Raw genomic sequence first — 19,066 nt, forward strand, 5'->3', positions numbered from 1 at the left:
AGTGTATTTCAGTGCAGCCCTGGTTAATTTGATTAATTACACTTTGGTATGTCATGTCAAAATCTCTGCCGTAAAATAGATTTAAAGGTACAGTAGGATCAGTTTGAAAAAGAAAGCTAGTATGCCTTGCCCTCTTTATTACTGAAATAAATATTTAGGTAGGTAGTGAATTTTGGTGTGACCACGTCATAAGGATGATAAAGGTGTGAGCTGTCCCGGGCCATCCTAACGGGTGCCACAAAACTAGCAGCAGAGTTAGGGAAATGTCACTCAAGTGTAGACTGTACACGCTAACATAGCCTAATCAGACAAGATAAGTGAAAACACCTGTGTGGGTGCATTCACTTTATAAAGCTCTGTCAGTAAGCAGATACTATATTATTTATATAGGGAAGAAATCACATCAGTCATGTTGAATCAAATCAAATAATCATGCTTATATTTTGGAAAATAATCATATACATTTGGCATTATAATACAAGCTTTTACAATAATTTAAAATATCAAAAAAGTGCAAAATGAGCAAAAGCAGCAAACACCAGTTAAAGGTACTGTGGAAAAGTCATATTATATCCTTACCATTGAGAACGTCTGATGTTAGCATGGGTGGATTTCAAATTAGAGATGGTCCGATACCATTTTTTCTTCCCGATACCGATTCTTACGTATTGGACGATACCGAGTACCGATCTGATACCAGTGTGTCCTATATTTTATTATGTTTTAAAAACTGTATACTACTATCCCTGTATGGATGTGATATTATTTCTATCTTTGTTGTCGGTCTGGCTCAGGTTAAACTCTTTGTGAAACATGAACAAATGCAAACAATGAATGCCACAAAACTTTCTTTTGTTATAAACTACTTTAACGTAGATTTTCTTTAGGGCTTTATTACGTGGTATCGGATCGGTGCATAAACTCCAGTACTTCCCGATAGCGATACCAGCGTTTTAGGCAGTTTTGGAGCCAATACTGGTATCGGAACATCTCTATTTAAAATAAATTAAACATGATAAAATGTTACTCATTAATGGGTCACATCTTATTTAGATGTCACTCACTATCAAGTGATTATAAGGTTCTAACTGTGGGTGAAAATGAATCTCTATTCAGTATTAAAGTTCATCTTAACTCTGTGTTTCCAGCTGGATTAGAATAATATAGTTCTCGGAGATTCAGCAAAATACTGCAGGAATCTAATGTACCTTTTGTCACTTGATAGCTGAGTGTCAACATCTGACTGTCCATAAACGTTTCACCATTTACACAGCTATTGTCCAACATTGTGTTTAACATCTAAAATTTAGATTTTTACCATTCACATATTTACAGTTAACTGAAAAACTGTCAGCAATTTAAGTAATTATACTGTATCGGTCTGCTCTTCAGGAAATAACCCTCAGCTGGTAAAGTGTCAGTGTTTTCATAACCACTTTGTTTGAAAGTTGCTCTGAACAGTGTAAAGAAAATCAGTTTTAAAACCAGGCAGTTTTACAGAAGTTAAAATGGTCTCCTGTGAATGTTTTTCTCATTAGATCAGCTCCCTAAATTAAAAATCAACATGTAATTTAGTAATTCACAATGTAACTCTAATAGTTCCCCTGGCAATTATAATTCTACACTATTTACAGTTACTACCTACTGAGCATAGTTCCCCTGTTGGTGTAGAATAGCAGTAAAGACAGAAATAAAGCAATAGGCATGTGCAGTGATTTGTCCTTGCAGAGCAGCGAACAATAAAGCTTGTCTCATCTCCGTGGTAATAACAGCTGCAGCCGAGGAGGAGATTCACTTGATGGAAGAGTTGCAGAATTATCACCAATCAAAAAAATCAACAAATTCCAAAGGAAAAATGTTGACAAAAATAACACCGTTATTATAACACCACATTATCACCGTCAACAGCAGCAAAAATTAAATACATTGGCAAATTAATTCACTTTTGAAATATCTACAATTTATTTATCAAAGCAACAACCAGCCCCATTGAAAGCCAATGTAGACATTGTGTAGTAGTACACTTTGTTGTTTATCCTGCATAAGTACTGCAGTACTATCCGCTACTTGTCATAGCAGGAGAAGAACAGGTGGAACGAATTACCTTAACAAAGGCTCTGCTCCACTGAAATTTCCAACTGAGTAATTGTGAAATAACTGGCTCAACGGATATACAATGCTGGGATAAGGCATGTAGAGACGCGCTCTATGTCTCTCCCCTTTCCTATCGCTATCTATTTAGCAATGGCACCGTTGCTGCATCCGGGGCTTAGTGCCACCCAGGACGGTTGTGATTGGTTTAAAGAAACACAAACAAGCCAGAGAGTTTTTTTTATCCTATCGCAGAATTGATAAGAGGTGTAAGTAGACTATACTCCAGCATTGACATTTGGCTGTGGAGGAGTCTGGCAATGCGAGACAAAATTGGTCACATTACTTATGTTATTAATTGCACCTGTACTTTTCCTGCTATGATATGTTGAAAAATATCTATAGAGGGTATACAATGAGATTTTCACATATACATCCATAACCAACACCACTGAGTGGCAAAACAAACCCACTATGGCTGCTATGAATGGCGAAACCTTGACTGAATATTGCTGAATAGTCTGATCTTGCCTTGTTTTTTTTCTTGTTCTTCTGTCATATGAACGCACCAAGCAGATGCTGAAAGAGTGCTTTTGCCACTAAGAGGTGGAGTAACGATTTTGGCATACGGTAACATCACATGCAAACCCTCTAGTGACGTAGCTGGCTGCTGTATGAAAGAAAGAGGGTTTACATTTATTGCAAACAATAACACCCCCCAAGGTAAAGCTATTTTACAGTGTTATACAAAAAGAAGCCACAATAATTAGCTGCGCTGTTTGGCACATGGACAGTAAAGATATGTTAGTAGGCATATGCATGATTTCTGTCATATTTCATAAGAAAATAGAAATGATAAAACTTGAAGACATCAACAAAGGTCTATGCTGTACATATGAATAAAGGCCCAAAAAAAGTTCAACGTCTTTAGTTACAACCCCAAGTCTAAATAATCTACTGATTTACTGCTGGAATAGATACATAAATAAAAAGATCCCACATATGTGCTTTGTATTGCTACAGTCTGAGGTCCATTCTGTAGTTTACAGCTTTCTGAGGTCAAAGTGTCACAGTAGTTAAATATGCAGTTGATGTGCTTCAATCTGTTGATCTGCTGAACGTCTTGGCAGAGTCAGATGCCCCCTTTTGGTCAGGAAGTTGATGAAGTAGTGTCATCTATCCTCTGTTCTGATTGGCTCTTAGCATGTTTCTCCCAGAATCCTATGCAGGTCCTCAGATAGAACACGCCCTTCTTCCCCACGACTTATATTCTTTACCATCCTGTGATTACACACATAAACACAACACAGACAACGTCTCCAAGTTTTTTTGCATCTCAATTAAAATGTGTGCATAATCAATATTTCTGAAACAGGTAGCCTATTTTACCACATTCCCGACAATTCTTCATGCAGCAGCTGGATGACATCCCCGCAGTTAAAGATGATGTCATCCGTGCTGGCCATGCTGCTCTCTACCATGACCCTGTACCTGCCCGCCACCTGGAACAAAAGAAAGACAAGTAAAACGCAGGAGAACGGTGCATTTTGATACTTTTCCACATGCACAACAGTCATAGATAGATAGATAGATAGATAGATAGATAGATAGATAGATAGATAGATAGGAGTACAGGCTTTTTTGACCAATTTAGGATTATAAGCCTTATTCCAAAGTATTTTGGTTTAGTTTCTGTCTGCGTTTGCCCACCAAGCTAGCCTGGTTGACACCAGACCCTTCTCAGTTGTAACTGAGAGTGGGTCTGGGGAAGCTTCATTCACAGTCCATTTCCAAAGGGGCGTCACCAACGGATGCTGCTCAAATGCCTCTGGACGCAATTGGATAGTCCTTCAACCAATCAGACCAACGATCTGGGTGACGTAGCAGCGACAGCGGCATCAACGGGTTGCTGCGCTTTGGTGGCCGCCATGTTGAATGTAAACAAAAAGCTGCTTGCTGTTGCTGCGCTATCGTCATCGTGTAAAGCTCAACGGTTGTGACTGGTGCCTCAATTTAGAAAAATAGGAAATGGGCTTTAATGGGCTCTTGGCCAGACTGATTTGCAGAGTAAATCTCAAATTTGCCGGAAGTTCGTCAAGGTTTTCCCAGGCTACCACCAAGCTGTCGGTCATCAGTGTATGGTTGGCAATGCAAAAGGACCCTGGGCCCGGTCCCACCACCCAGTTGAGGGAGGCCATACATTGGGAGTCGAGTCGAGCTCACCTGGGGATTAGGCAAGACCTGTATCCTTAGTTTTCGGCAACTGATGGCACTTGGCACTACTGGTATAGCTGCAAGGCTTAATGTTCATAAATGCCCCTAGACATAACAACAAATAATTTCTTCAATACTACCTGTGCCATGACCGTAATAAACTCTCACCAGGGGGGCGGGCTGATCCTCCTCGTCTGAGTCCGATAGGTTGGAGAGGTCTGTAGCTGCACCCCAGTCCTCCAGGCCCTCACAGATCGCCACGGAGTGTGCAGGAACAGGCCAAGCTGCAGGTGACAAGACAACTAAAAATGGTATTGCTACACTTTTTAATCACTAATATTCCATGATCTGTGTCTCCACTTTCAAAAAACTTTTCAAAAAACACACAAACACAGGGTGATCATGAAACTACTAAATTCTTCTTCTGTGTATTCCAAACAAACCTTCTACTTCAGGAAATGTAAAGATATGTGTTTTGACTTTAAAATGAAGCCCTACACTCCCATTGAGACCATTATTAAGGGTCAGGTCATTGGGCAGGTTCAAAAGCCAGCTAACATTCAATGCTAACACTATCACAATCGGTAAAAAAAAAAAAATATATATATATATATATATATATATATATATATATATATATATATATATATATATATAAATAAATAAATATAACAAAGCTCAGCAATGAGCTGCTTTGGGGTGTGTGGAAAACTCATGACACTCTTCTCCAACTCCATGGTAGAGTCAGTCATTACTTTTTTATTGCATACCATCAAAGGGTTAAATGCCCTTGATTCTGCGTTGAAGTTTTATAGCATTTTATTATGTTTTACGTATCTAATATTTAACTTGTGCGTTCTATGTTTCCGCAGGCTACAAGACAAATTTCCCCTCGAGAACAATGTCAATGTCAATGCCATAACAACTTACTGCGTTGAGGTGAGTTAACCACAGGTTCCGAGTGGGCGGGGCTAGTGTGCATTGACTCCTCCCATCGCAGCCTGTGGGAGTGGTTTGTTGCAGAGGAGCTGTGAGGAACAGGGAGACACGCTGAGCAGCCTCCCACCGATGCTCCGCCCCACGACACACACATCTCTGATGCACTAAACCGCATCCCCATGGGAACAAGACACGACCACAACAAACAAAAACGAACGAACAACAACCACGGTGTCACAAAACAAGCTCATCCACATTCTGTAAATTAAAACAGCATTCCGTTAACTTCACAATCACATATATTTCAGCGTCTGATTTCAAAGGATGTTTGAATTTATAACACAAATATCAATTATATCAGAGAGCGCTGCTATATATGGAAATATTACTTCACACAGTATTCTGCACACATACAAGGCCTTGATTAAACAGCATTTGCAAATAATCCACAGTGTGGCTTCAAGTAGTAGATGGTTGTTCCATATAGTCAAACATATGGAAAGAAAATTAGGACAATCACAGACAAATGTTTGAAAGTCACTTTGTCTGAATAGTTACAGCCTACCTATCTCCTAAATAAAGTAAAAACATGTTAATTATTTACAAATGCTATGTGACCTACACATACCATGTACACAAATCATTCAAAGTGACAAACATTCATAGTATCTCATCTTCCATCTCTTTCCACTAGGGTTGGGTACCGAAACTCGGTGCCAATAGGGAACCGGTGCCGACGTAAACGGTAGTAACGAGACCGAATAAGAACGAAAGTTTCGGTGCCTCATTTCGGTGCCTGACTTTACACTACACCTGACAGCATGTAACGTTAGCCTACCTTTAGCTAGCAGCTGGATTAATCACGGTTAAAATGCTGACAGCTAACGTTAAACAGTGTAAAGTATGACTGTATTTCACTGTGGAGGACTTCTACAGCGGGATGTAACAGTCTGCTCTGCAGTGCAGCAGCTGCCGTTGTCGCAATTCATAGATATACAGTATGTTTATATGGTCGGAATTAAACAACACAGACGGTGCGTTCACTTGCAGCTGCCGTTGTCGGAATTAAACAACACAGACGGTGCGTCCACTTGCAGCTGCCATTGTCGGAATAAAAACAACACAGATTCACTTAAAACTGGTAGCCTTGTGGTGCATTGACAGTAATTGTAAAATACCCTTTTCCCATCTGGGGTTCAACAGCAATTTACTGGTGAAATAAGTTATTGTTATTACGTTATTATTAAATCTTTAATTTCGACCATGGCCTTAGCAATAAACAAGTCACTGACTGTTGTTGTTTTTTTTTACTTTATTGAAAAGTACCGGTTCAGGTACCATTTAGGCACCGGCACCGTTTTAAAAGTATCGATTTAGCACCGGAATCGAAAAAAAAACAAACGATACCCAACCCTACTTTCCACAAATCTCTGAATATGATTATCCCATGCTCAGATACTTTGACAACTGAACTGTGAGCCTTTGTGAGTGTATCCACTAAACGGGCAAGGCTGTCATTATTTTATATTATCAACAAACCCCATGAAAAGACCAAAACTAACAATGGGTAAGTACCTTCTAAATTCCCTAGGACTTGGCCCACTGGTTACAACTGAAGATGTGAATCTTTAAAAATGTGTCACAAATATACAGTTTGATTTTTTTTTTAAGTCTCTTTAATTTCCTAAAACAGCTGGGCACTATAGTTTTTCCAAACATTTTTGAAAAATAGGAGAAAATAGCGCATTTTTCGGGGACTAATTTCAACCCCAGATTAATACACATTTGGTGAGCTAGTATTTACGGCAGCAGGACCGTGTATGTAGGGTTGACTAAAAATAAGACACAGTGCTGTTATCTTTGGTGATTAAGGAACATGTCATCCATAGCAACAGTGTGGCTCATTGGTATGTTTTTAATTGTTTTTAGACAATAAAGGAGGTATATGGCACAGGAGAAGAAACTATATCAGGCTTTGGATACATAAACAATAATTATCATTATATAATAAGGATTATTGATTGATGGTGTTCATGGAATTTGTTGAAAAATAAATATATACAGTAGAATATTTTAAGTTCTAAAATTGCACCATAGTCTTCAAATATTTGACACCTCAAATAAATGTGTGCCAATGTTAATATTTTTTCTGCCTAATAAGCCAATTACAAGTTGTTTATTGTTAATTTATTTTCCACACTATCCTAGAGAACCAGTGCTTCCAATGACTAACAAACATCAGAGCTACAACTGTAAGATCTTGGCAAACTAATAGTGTTATAAAAATGTTTACTTATAATTTGGTAGTTGTCACCTAAACACCTTTACTGACACTGTGATATTTAAAAGCTTGCTGAACCCCGGGATCATTAACATAACTTCTAAAGAATTTGGTTTTTGCATCACAGTAGATTCAGGACTTAGTGCTCTCCATGGTGCTGAAATTCAGCAGCTTCGCTATTCAGCACTACAGACCGTGTTAAAGCCACCTGCAGAACTTTTCAACCTAGTCATGAATACCAGTTCTGAAGGGTAGTGACAAAGATGCTAATACAATCACATATACACACAATGCACACATACAAACGCATTCAATAACTTTAAAATCCTGTGTACTTAAACATGATGCTTTGTTTTGAAAAAAGTTAGGTTGGCATGTGGGTGAAACTGAGGGGTTATTTCATTATCATTTCAGAAATTGAATATCCATCATTAACACTGTAGCTGAGGTATCTTCCTTAATGCATCATGTTTTAAATCAATTTCTGAATTGATTAAAAGTGAGTTGACCCATTCCCACCACCACACATCAGAAGGTCATAAACTGATACAGAGGACAGTAGAGGGGTCATGCAGAAAGAATCACCTGTCAGAAAGAGGGTTGTCTGAAAGAGAAGGAGTCTCATCTGAGAAAAGGAGAGGGGACATAAGACACTGATATATAATACATATAGGGAAAGTGAATCATCCAAACAACAAACTGGATTCTACCCTAAAACCTTCATGAGAAAACTTGAACTGAGTCTGAATCTGATATGTCTATGGGATGTTTCCATTAAAACTAAACCAAAAAGCTAGTGGTTAAATAATAGATATACAGTCCTATATTACCTTTTCACATAAACAAATCAGAGAGGAATCTAAGTCAAACAAAATGAAATCAGGCATTTCAAAAAATGATGTACACATAGAGGCAGCGAATGAATTATAGCTGTGATAGAAACCTTGGCGCATTTTCTGCTGGTTGGTGAGAATTTTTCGAATCTCTGTCAGCCAGGCAACTTTGACCTCCAGTGTGGGAGCCTAGACACATCCACGCACGTACACACACGCACATACACACACACACACACACACACACACACACACACACACACACACACAGATACAATAACACAATAGAGGTTTGAGTTAATAAGCTAAAGGTACAGACACTGAAACAAAAAAAAGATAGAAAATAGAAAGCAAAAGATCAAATACCTGAACTATGTACACTACTTCTCTGCCACTGTACCAGATTTCAAATTTCTTCACATCTCCTTTCACATTTTCTGTGATTCCCACTGCACTCATCTACAGAAAAAGAGGAAAATCATTACATTTCAGTATCACTCGTCATTACTGTTATTTTAATTATAAACTGCAACCAAGGATTACACCATGTGCACCAATAATATGCAATACAATTCAACAAAAATAACACAATATGATAAGCTTCATAAAGGGAGGATTTATTGTAGGGCTGTTGAATTGGAGTGCATTGGCTGTAGCTCGGTGTACCTAATAAAGTAAGTGTATTATATATTGTTACTCTGAGACAGGATTTGAAAGTGTAGAAAGGCGTCCTGTCGTGGGTGTCATCGTCTCTGCGTTTGCAGAAGAGCAGGGCGAGGTCATAGAGGAAGAGATGTCTCTGCATGGGTTTGAACCTGGCCAGCTCCTTCATGCGCACCGCTGCCCTCTTATGGCTGATCCATACGCTGAAGCCTCCCTGCATCACCACTCGGCCCAGCTGACTGAGGTCACCCTGGGACAGACAGACAGGTGGAAAGAAAATACATAACATACATGAACATCAACAACAAGTAAGAAATCAGTGCTATCACTTTATAGCAATGTTTAAGATACTCAAAGTAGTTCCACACAAAACACATTACATAGACTATATTAACATGAATAGAAAACTAGTTTCTACTAACTACTATTAGCAATGCAATTCAACACTATACTTCAGTCTATCAGAGATTGCACAGAGTTGTAGTGATTTGCAACCAAATAAGCTTCTATCTTTATTTTGTAGATTACTTTGTGAATTTTTATCTCATATTAATCACATCAAGCAAAAACAGTGCTGAAGACAGGATAAGTGGACCATTTCATATTAAAACAATAATGTGTCATAAATCTGGCATCCACTGTCTCTATTGTTTCTATTGATTTTGCTGGTTGGTACCTGATATCCAGTGATGGCTATCTGATGCATGGAGTCGTTGACAGACTTCAGCAGCTCCAGCATGGAGTTGAGAGCCTCTTGGAGTTCATATCGGTATCGCTCCTCTGTACAGTGCTTCAACAGCTCCTGAACAGGGCCAGAGACACAGGTTGGCAGGTCAGTGTTTTCCAGTCTATCTAATCTAGTTTGCCTGTATGAACGTCTACGTATACAAATCAGTTTTGTCTGGATAAATGGCATCTATGTTGTCAATTTGTCTCTGTGCCTGTTTGGCTCTCTGTGTGCCATCATCCCTTTATCCATTCATCAATCTGAATGGAATATGTATTTATTTTCTAAACAAAACCTATTAAAGTGCATACTGACCTGACTAGGTCAGCTGGTCAGCCCACCAATTTTATCCACAGTGAAATATCTCAACAACTATTGGATGGACTGCCTTGACATTATTGTCTCTGTTTTGTCTCATCATGATAAAAAAAGCTTATCAAGAGTCACTCAATGCTTGCTATCATTACGCAAAAAGAAAAAGTCAGGATTTTCTGAAATGACGGACATGTAATCTCAAAACTGTTTGCCTTTATGATAGCACCTAAAAACTAAATCTTTTAAACATGCATGTCATGGTGTGAGCTGCATTTCAACAGGACTCTATCACTGACTGACTCAGATGAACAGAACCTTGAGTAGCAGCTGGTACTTGGTGAGGCGTTGGACTGGTTTCAGGAGGTAAGAGTTCAGACCCAGCTTGTGGTCCAGCTTATTCTGGCACTCCTGCATAGAGAGATCCATTTTAGACAGATTTTGCTTTAATGCACAAAGCAGAACTGGATTCAAAACAGGATTCTGTTCTGAAAATAAAAAACAAAACAGATTTACAAGCAAATATCTCATTATTATATCTGCTATCGACACTAATCCTAATGGTTTTCATACCATCAATATGAGACAATGAGTAGATCATGTAATTATGAATCACACAAGATTTGGTGTGTATGTACCTGAAAGAAGGGCGAATCAGAGCACTGTCTCCATAGCAACTCAGAGCGAGGCTTGTTTTGGCAGTAACGCTCATACACCTGGAACTTCTTCTTCTGCACAACACACACACACACACACACACACTTAGATATCATACCACTTCACATTAAGTTCCCATGTTTATCTTCATTTTTTCTCACCCGTTGCAGGAAGCAAGCCCCCACCCTCTCTGGTGTCTCCAGGCAACCCTGCAGATCCTGGAGGAAGATCCTAAATGGGAAGGAAAATAAAATGAAATCGGATTTGCATGAAAAGAGGGGGAGACAAGGACAACTCTGTGACAGCTTGTGTGTGTGTGTGTGTGTGTGTGTGTGTGTGTGTGTGTGTGTGTGTGTGTGTGTGTCTTGCCTGCTGTGGAACTGGTAAATCTCTGGCATGTTGCCAAACAGAACATCCTTCTGGCTGCGTAGAGCTGAGGGAAGAAGATTAGACATGGATGGGTCCTCCATTTCTGCCCTGTAGCCCTGAGAGGAGAGGAGAGGAGAGGAGAGGAGAGGAGAGGAGAGGAGAGGAGAGGAGAGGAGAGGAGAGGAGAGGAGAGGAGAGGAGAGGAGAGGAGAGGAGAACTTGATCGGAGAAAACAGGAAATACATAATGCCATAAATATATTCTAAAATAAACTCACCAAAAGCACAGAGAGCAGCTCGTCCACATAGATCCTCTCTGTAGCTATCAGTTCCTTCATTATATGGCTATAAGGAGACACATACACAAAATCTGAATGCAAAGCTCAAGAAAAGACATAAAGCCACTGTGCACACTGTGACCACAAAAAAGTAGAAAGTCTCCTAAACAAACAGCTGCAGAATGTGTAATACACAAAGAGCAAGTTAAAGTCACAGGTCAAGCTTTAGGTGAAGGATTATGTGGGCCAGATGAAAAATTCCGTACCGTGTGACCTGCTCTGGATTGTCTTCTGCCTCTGAATCTGTTTCAGTGGTGGATCCATACAGAGAGCTGCAGTTGCCTTGGAAATCATGCATTACCTCAATCTGACAAAACACACATGAAACAAGTACCTCAGCTTGGAGCCTTGGACACATTTGTAAGACAGGTTCTGGCATGTTTGATCACTAACATTATGCTGCAAACATTTGCTAATTAACATTAAACACAAAAGAAAGTATCATTAGTTTTGCAGGTATTTGGTCATAATAAACCAATGTACCACATTATTGGACAAATTGAAATTTTGCCCTGATGATGGTGCTAGATGGCAAGGATGCGCTGAAATGATTGCCATTCATCTTGAGGGGGATATGAATGTGTGTACCACATTTCAAGACAATCTATTCAGTAGTTGTTGAGAAATGCCTCTCTAAACCACAATGTGAACCTCATGGTAGCACTACAGGAAAAGTCAAAGGATCACTGAAATCCTTAGGATTTATCTAACCAGTTGGCTAAAAACGCACGCACCTTGCGTTGGCTGTTGTTCCTCCTTGCGGCTCTTTTGCCAGGTAGCAGGTCAAAGGAGAACTTGGAATTTAGGACGTTAAAGTCTACACCTGTGGAGAGAATCATACAAACACACACACACACACACAATTACAACTGGTGATGACAGAGCACAAGGGAAATGCTTAAAAAAGACTGCACATGAGATATAAAAGAGAGAACAAAACATGCTAAATGTCAAATGCCACGAGAAGGGGAATACAGGCGAGAGAAGAAGTAAGAGTGGGGCTTGTAAGGAGTGAAGTTGACATAACTGTATCATAATAACATCCTAGTCAACAACAGAACGTGGGCCGAATCTCAACCATGAATACAAATCCAAACTTTAGAAATAAGTGGAGTAACAGCTATGGAATGAGATAATGGGCCATTGGAGGGGGTCGTACCATGTTTGGGGGAGAAGAGGGGTGACTTGCAGCGCTGCAAGGTGTGGTCAGGTTCAGGCCTTGGGGCCACCAGCTGAATCGGTCTGACTTGTACATCCGCCAACTTTTTCAGACACTGCTCTCTGTTTCTAATCATAGACTGCATCGAGTTCAGCTTCTCTGTAACAATAGAAATTTGGGACTACAAAGAAAGAAACAAGGTGTAAGTGGAGGTGAGTTGTGGATCATCTTGTGTGTTTGTGTTCAGTAGCGTGGGTTACCTGCAGCTGTGGGGTGAGTATGGCTTCAAACTCAAGGCTCAGAATGTCCTGGCTGTTTTTCAGTGCGGACGGCGCCCTCTCCTGGTGGAAGCTCAGGTACTGCAGTGCCTCCTGCGCTCCCTCTCTGGTTTGGAACTTGTCCACCATCTGACTCGCCAGTAGATAGGCGCCCTCGTCACACCACCGAAGGGCCTGCACACACACACACACACACACACACACACACACACACACACACACACACATATACACACACACACACACACACACACAAGCATAGGACACAAGGAAAAACATGTTTTAAGGCACATTATGTATATTTTTTATGTGATCAAAATAAAGAACAAAGAAAAGATCACATTTGTCCTTTTCTGCCCCCTTTCTCTCATTCAACAAAACATTAGCTTTCATTAAGGAGCACTAATCTGAGACGGAGGACAGAAGAATGAAAATGTAGTGGCATTGCATACCTGCATTTGTGAGAATTAATATCACAATAAAGCTTACAATACTTGCGGTTTGTGCTGAAACTTATAAAATGAGCAGAGCATTCACAGTCAAAAAAGGGCCAGTGAAACAAAAATACTTGAAAATATTATTATTCTTTTAATGTTTTTTTTTGCTGCAATAATTCTAAGGTTAAATGTGTGCATCATTGAGTTTGTGTGTCGTGTCAGCATTTTTACCCCTTCAAGGCGGAGCAGCAGGTCTCGTGCTCGGGTAAGGGAGGCCCGCTTGGTGCGTATGGCAGTGGTGATGATGTCACAGCGATGTCGCAACTCATTGCAGCGTTGGATGATGAGCGCCAGGGCGTAATGGTGGTTGGTGGCCAACTGATGGCCATGCAGGATAACCACCTGGGCACGAGCCATCTCCTCCTGAGCCACAAAACACACATTAAGGTTTAAACTGATTTCCACTTGGGTTCCCAAACATCCAAAAGTTGTTCCTGATGGAAGAAGACAATTATAGTTTACAGAAGACAGACATAATTGTTTCTCATAATGAGCCCTAAATACTGTGTGCCATTGGACCTAATAAGGAACCAGCTAAATACCTGTATAACATGAAATCTGTAGGAGGAGCTGTTCTTCCACTGCAAATAGGCCTATAGCTTCTAGAGTGACTAGCAATGACAGAAGGGGGAATAAGGACCATGTCTAGTAGGGGTGGGAATCACCAGAGGCCTTACGATACGATATCATCACGATACTTACGTCACGATATTATTGCAATTTCAAACATATTGCAATATTTTGCAATATATTGCAATTCATTACCTTTTTTCCAACTTCATATTTTTCCCAATTTCAAATTATATCCCCAAAAGGAAATGTTGTCATCATCTGTTTTATCTAAAAAGATACATTTCTCTGTCTGTTCATCTCACTTAAATTTTATTGCTGCAAAATGGGATTGTCAAGCAGACAGACTGACCAACACATATATAATAAAAGATTGATACTTGGTGTCTGTGTATCAATACAGTATTGCCACAGACAATATTGCGATACTATGCTGTATCAATTTTTCCCACCCCTAATGCCTAGGTAACAAAAAAAATCTAAAAATGCTTTTCCTCAGTAAAAAGTGCAATTAAAAAAGAATGGAAGGTACAAGAAGCATCAGAACCAAAACATTATGTAAATAAATGCATTTCATTCTGCCCTGTCACTTCCTTCAAACCACATCTCAAACTGTTGTTGTATTCATGTTGTTGTGTGACTTTGTTTGTGTTTGTGACCTGAGCGTGTGTGTCCAGCATTGCCAGGTCCTTCAATAGTTGTTCCGTCTGCACCACCGTGGTTCCCACAGAGGCAATGTCCATCTCCTGGTTAGTGATCCTCTCCAGTACCTCCTCCATCTACACTCACGCACGTGTGCGTACACACACACACACACACACACACACACACACACACACACACACACACACACACACACACAACACACAAACACACACACACACACACACACACACAGTTAATCGTCAGAGCAGTGCAACATAGGCTCAGGGCGAAAATTACAGACCCCAATCATCACACCTGCTGGAAACTCATTTCATAATGCAGCAGCTGGTGGTACTGCTGCATCTTCAGGTGGTGTTTCTCAAAGAAGCCATCAAATGCCTCCTCCATGTCTCTGAGCTGAGTCAGGAGCCTAAAACACACATGACAGACTCAGTTTCACTATAGCTGCCTAGTAATAAACAGGTTTAATAAGATGTTAGTGTCAAACTGAGAAAATGTCCTTTCATCTATTAATCCTTCTCTCAATACTAACAGTTTGTCTCGTGTCCAAGTAATTTCTCTTCAGAAGATGCCTGACCTCATGCTGTACTGCACTTATTCACTGATGCTGTACCTCTGAACAGTGTCCATGTCTGATTTTAGTTCCCTCTCCTCCTCTACATCTCTCTTAGAGGCCTTGACAGTCTCCAGGTTCGACAGCAGCAGCCGTCCTTCTTTCAGCACACTCCGGATGTCGTCCTGAAACAACATGGCAAACAAAAACAAAAAGACAAATGAAAAAAACTGCAAAAGAACAGACAGAGACATCAAATACAAAAACTACCAGACACACAGAGAGAGAGAGAGAGAGAGAGAGAGAGAGAGAGAGAGAGAGAGAGAGTAAGAAAGACAAGCGAGAAGAGCCAGGTCAACCTTCATCTGTCGGTATCGGTGTGTGTGTGAGTGCAGCAGGAACTCGATGGCACTAGCTTCATCCGGAAGTTCGGTCTCAGATAGCTCTGATCCAAAGCCTTGCAGCAGCTGTGCGATCTCCTTCACTGTCACCGCAAAGGTCTCAATAGCCTGCAGACACACACAACATTTCTAATTCATGTGGGTTTGTCCAATTAAGTAGTTTTAGCGAAATTATCATTTATTGTGTTTTATTTTTAGTTGCAAACACCATAAGGAAGTGTGGAGTTTGTAGCAAACATAATCTAGCTGTAACTTCTTCATATTCAACAGCAGCATGCCAAGCGCTGGTGGACTGACTAGCATCAGAGGTGTATACCGTGCGGAGGACGATCCAGTCACTTTGGCAGTACTCCACTTTTGCAGTGAAGTCTGATGTCAGGTGGTTTTCGTCGATGTAGCGCAGCAGGTCACCAACTGAGCGCAGCATCACCACCTAAAAACACAGAGCCACAAGGCACTTAGAAGCCACCTGGCCAGTACTGTGTTTGACATTTTAACAATAGCATCACATCATCAGAGAGAAGAGAATAGGCTTAATTAAAGCAACAGATCACATGTAGAACATTTTGAGAGCTACTCTGTCATAATTAAAACAACTGGAGACTGTGTACAAGCTGATATATGGGTCTGATAACATTTTATTAAAATCTGAATCGGACCACGGTGTTTCTGTGACTTCCTGTTCAGCCTGAAGGCTGCTGGAATCGGCTGGAAACTGTCCGACTTGACAGCGGACTTTTGTCACCGCCCCCTGCTGCTGTCGCCTGCTCTCGTCTACTTTACAGGCAAGGCGCAGTTCATCTCAAACAAGCCTAATGACATCAACTGTTTATCAAAATTAACAGGAAGTTTGTATGTAGTTTAGAGCAGAGACAGGATTGTACTGCATCAGATTAGTAAAATCCATTTTTATACATAAACATATTCTCCCACCCGTCTTTTCTCAGTTTATAACCCCCTCTCACCGGCATCTTTAACAGGAAGTCATCCTGGCTGAAGCGGAAGCCCAGGTCAGTGCTGGAAGACGGACTGGGGGCAGAGCTTAACAAGCCGGAGGGGTGGAGCACCAAGACCAAATGCAGATTTCCTGGAAATGAGGTCTGAAAGAGGAAGAAGTCTGTTATGTCATTTGTTAATCTAGCTGTGTTATATTATTATAAACTTAGACAAATGTATGCTGAGGACTGAAAAAAGCGAACAAAGTAAAAGTAAAGGGAAATTATTTATGTCAGCCAATCAGTGTGGCAAACTGACATTTGTGGATTTTTCCTCCACCACATCCCTGGAGGAGTACAGGATGAGAGGAGTCGGACAGTCAGTCAGAATTGTTGACAGCTCAGTGTTGTTAGTCGTGCAGTCTAGCAAGGCTTAACACAGCATCAGCATCTCGCTTTGTCAATCTGGGAAGTCTGTCTCGGTCTGTCTCTAGCACTTCATCAGGTCTCACAGTCAGCTCCTCGACTGACTCTGCTGTTTCCTCACTCTTCTTCATGACAAACTGCCTTGCATGCCCTCACTGTTCCCTCTTTGTACGAACATAGAACTGTTCTATTAACCCCCAATTCTTTATTTTCAGGATGTTACAGGGTCTGCGCAAGCTTGAAGTGGTCAAAATCCATTTTTGATTAGTTTTCTGTGTGGCTCTTTCCATTTTCTTATGATTTCTATCTGTTTTCCCCTGCAGCATATACTTTTTTCAAGAAATGCAACAAATAATTGCTTAAATACACTGCTGTGTGTGTTGCTTAACATTTTTAATCTGTATTAAGCACAGTGGCACAAGGATTAACACCATTGGTGTTGTCTTATTTCTTTCAGCTTGGCTATGTGACTGCCACAAGACTGATGACCACTGAGCAAAGCAATAATCAAGTGGTCTACCAATTGTAAGGACTATTTCCTCACCTACATGCCATCTTTTGCACTTATCCTTGTCTCCTTTCCTCCAAATACCTGCTATCCACCCACATTTTCACAAGTGTTTTCTCAGATCCAATTATTAACCATATGGAAGACTTTTACACTTTATATAAGCCTCTGTATCTGTGTTAAAACAGTGTTGCTTTTGGTACAATGCTTTCACGATCTTCAACTGTAATGCATACAGCGTCAACAGGTAAAACGAAGAAAAGGCTCATAGAAGAGATTTCTTTCCACTCTCCTAAGGCAGGTGAGATATAGAATTAGATAGTTATCCTCTCACACAAAACAGGCTACAAGTATTTTAGCACAGATGGGCTTTTTCTCTGACAGTGGCAATTATCACACCCAGACGTTTAACCCAGAAAGGGCTGACCTTTTTACACTAGCCTTTTGTACAAAAGCAAGTAAATAGTCATCCAAGTGTCAATATAAATCTGGATATGCACTAAAATAGTAGCCATGATGGATGTTATTGGATGATTGCAGACCTGTCAAAACATCTGCATTCCACAACTGCATTTAGGTTTGTGGGCATTAAGTATTTCACACATGGTTATTTCCAAATCCGTTACATAAAGCTGCAGAACTTGAAAACACTCCATAGTTACAGACTGCAGTGCCAAAGCAGACTCTTCTGTACCTGCAGCTGCAGCCCAAACACACACACACACACACACACACACACACACACACACACACACACACACAAAACACACACACACGCAAAACACACACAAAACACGTTTGTCATTGGCCCGTCCTGGTTCCTACACAGACACTTAACATTGAACTGCCATCTGAATCTGACCAGTCTCTTCTTCACCGAGAGGCATTCTACAGTAAATACGCATATCAAATGCAGTTTGCACTGTTGTGAGAGCACATCCCAACCTCTGTGTCGCAGTAGGCTACTCAACTGTCTTAAGGACAGCTTGACTCTCCCTCTCTGCTCCTCTCTCTGCTGCAGTATTCTCGCCGCCCCGTTTGAAGCCTCCCACCCCCCCACCTCCCGGCAGAGCTTACCGCGGCCCGGCGCAGACGGGGGAAGCCCCGCAGAGGGTTGGACTCGGCCATGGCTTTCAGCGCTTCCCTGTTCTACCCGGACCCGGGAAGTCTGCAGCGGGACGTGGTGTCGGGAGCGAGCAGCCGCAGCAGCGATGGCACGGTAACCTACACTGCAGTGTCCGCGCGGGCAGAGTGGCGCGCTGAGTGCGCACCTCATCACACGTAGTTCTGCTCTGGACCAGGATGGGGTGTGTTCAACCACCTGACGTCAAAGCCAAAATAAGTTTGCCGCTCCACAACTGCGCTGCACAAATGTTCATTTGATTTGCATTATTATGAATATGCTATAAGCCTATATTTAACAACACTGCCTCACTCTGCTTTAAGATATAAAAAATGAAGATGTCTTCACGTTTCTGGACTTGAAGATGACTTATATTTTGTTTGCCTTTTTTGTTGCTAAATTAGGCTTACTTGAGAAACACTCTGTATTGGTAGGACAGAGAGAGACAGAGAGTGTTGATTATTTTCCATTGGTTCCGCTAGATGGCGCTCGAAACTCAGGCGACTGTAAGACACCTCTGGATCACT

The 19,066-nt window shown here is 40.9% G+C and overlaps 1 protein-coding gene across 1 annotated transcript; it reads right to left on the reverse strand.

The window, feature by feature from the left end:
* Positions 1-1,037: 1,037 nt before the first annotated feature.
* mcf2b (MCF.2 cell line derived transforming sequence b) lies at positions 1,038-18,695 on the reverse strand. The gene is made up of 26 exons (XM_028596304.1): positions 18,494-18,695; positions 16,513-16,647; positions 15,864-15,980; positions 15,506-15,655; positions 15,207-15,331; positions 14,888-15,002; positions 14,587-14,706; positions 13,529-13,720; positions 12,843-13,034; positions 12,583-12,763; positions 12,158-12,246; positions 11,630-11,730; positions 11,364-11,430; positions 11,087-11,202; positions 10,879-10,948; positions 10,699-10,791; positions 10,379-10,471; positions 9,698-9,823; positions 9,056-9,271; positions 8,725-8,817; positions 8,469-8,547; positions 8,111-8,150; positions 5,236-5,408; positions 4,474-4,589; positions 3,481-3,593; positions 1,038-3,372 (listed from the first exon to the last, which is right to left on the reverse strand). Exons 1-26 carry the CDS (start codon positions 18,542-18,544, stop codon positions 3,291-3,293), a joined length of 3,045 nt encoding a protein of 1,014 aa, XP_028452105.1. The 5' UTR covers positions 18,545-18,695; the 3' UTR covers positions 1,038-3,290.
* Between the last annotated feature and the right edge of the window lie 371 nt (positions 18,696-19,066).

Source organism: Perca flavescens, chromosome 13, assembly GCF_004354835.1.
Source record: "Perca flavescens isolate YP-PL-M2 chromosome 13, PFLA_1.0, whole genome shotgun sequence".
Taxonomy (NCBI): domain Eukaryota; kingdom Metazoa; phylum Chordata; class Actinopteri; order Perciformes; family Percidae; genus Perca; species Perca flavescens.

What these genes read in the sequence shown, in the direction of transcription:
- mcf2b (XM_028596304.1), bottom strand. Translation starts at nt 18,544, where the DNA reads ATGGCCGAGTCCAACCCTCTGCGGGGCTTCCCCCGTCTGCGCCGGGCC. An exon ending in GACATGGACACTGTTCAGAG is followed by an intron (nt 15,003 to 15,206) that starts GTACAGCATCAG and finishes TGTGTGTTTTAG; the next exon opens with GCTCCTGACTCAGCTCAGAG. An exon ending in AATCCAGAGCAGGTCACACG is followed by an intron (nt 11,431 to 11,629) that starts GTACGGAATTTT and finishes GTCTCCTTATAG; the next exon opens with CCATATAATGAAGGAACTGA.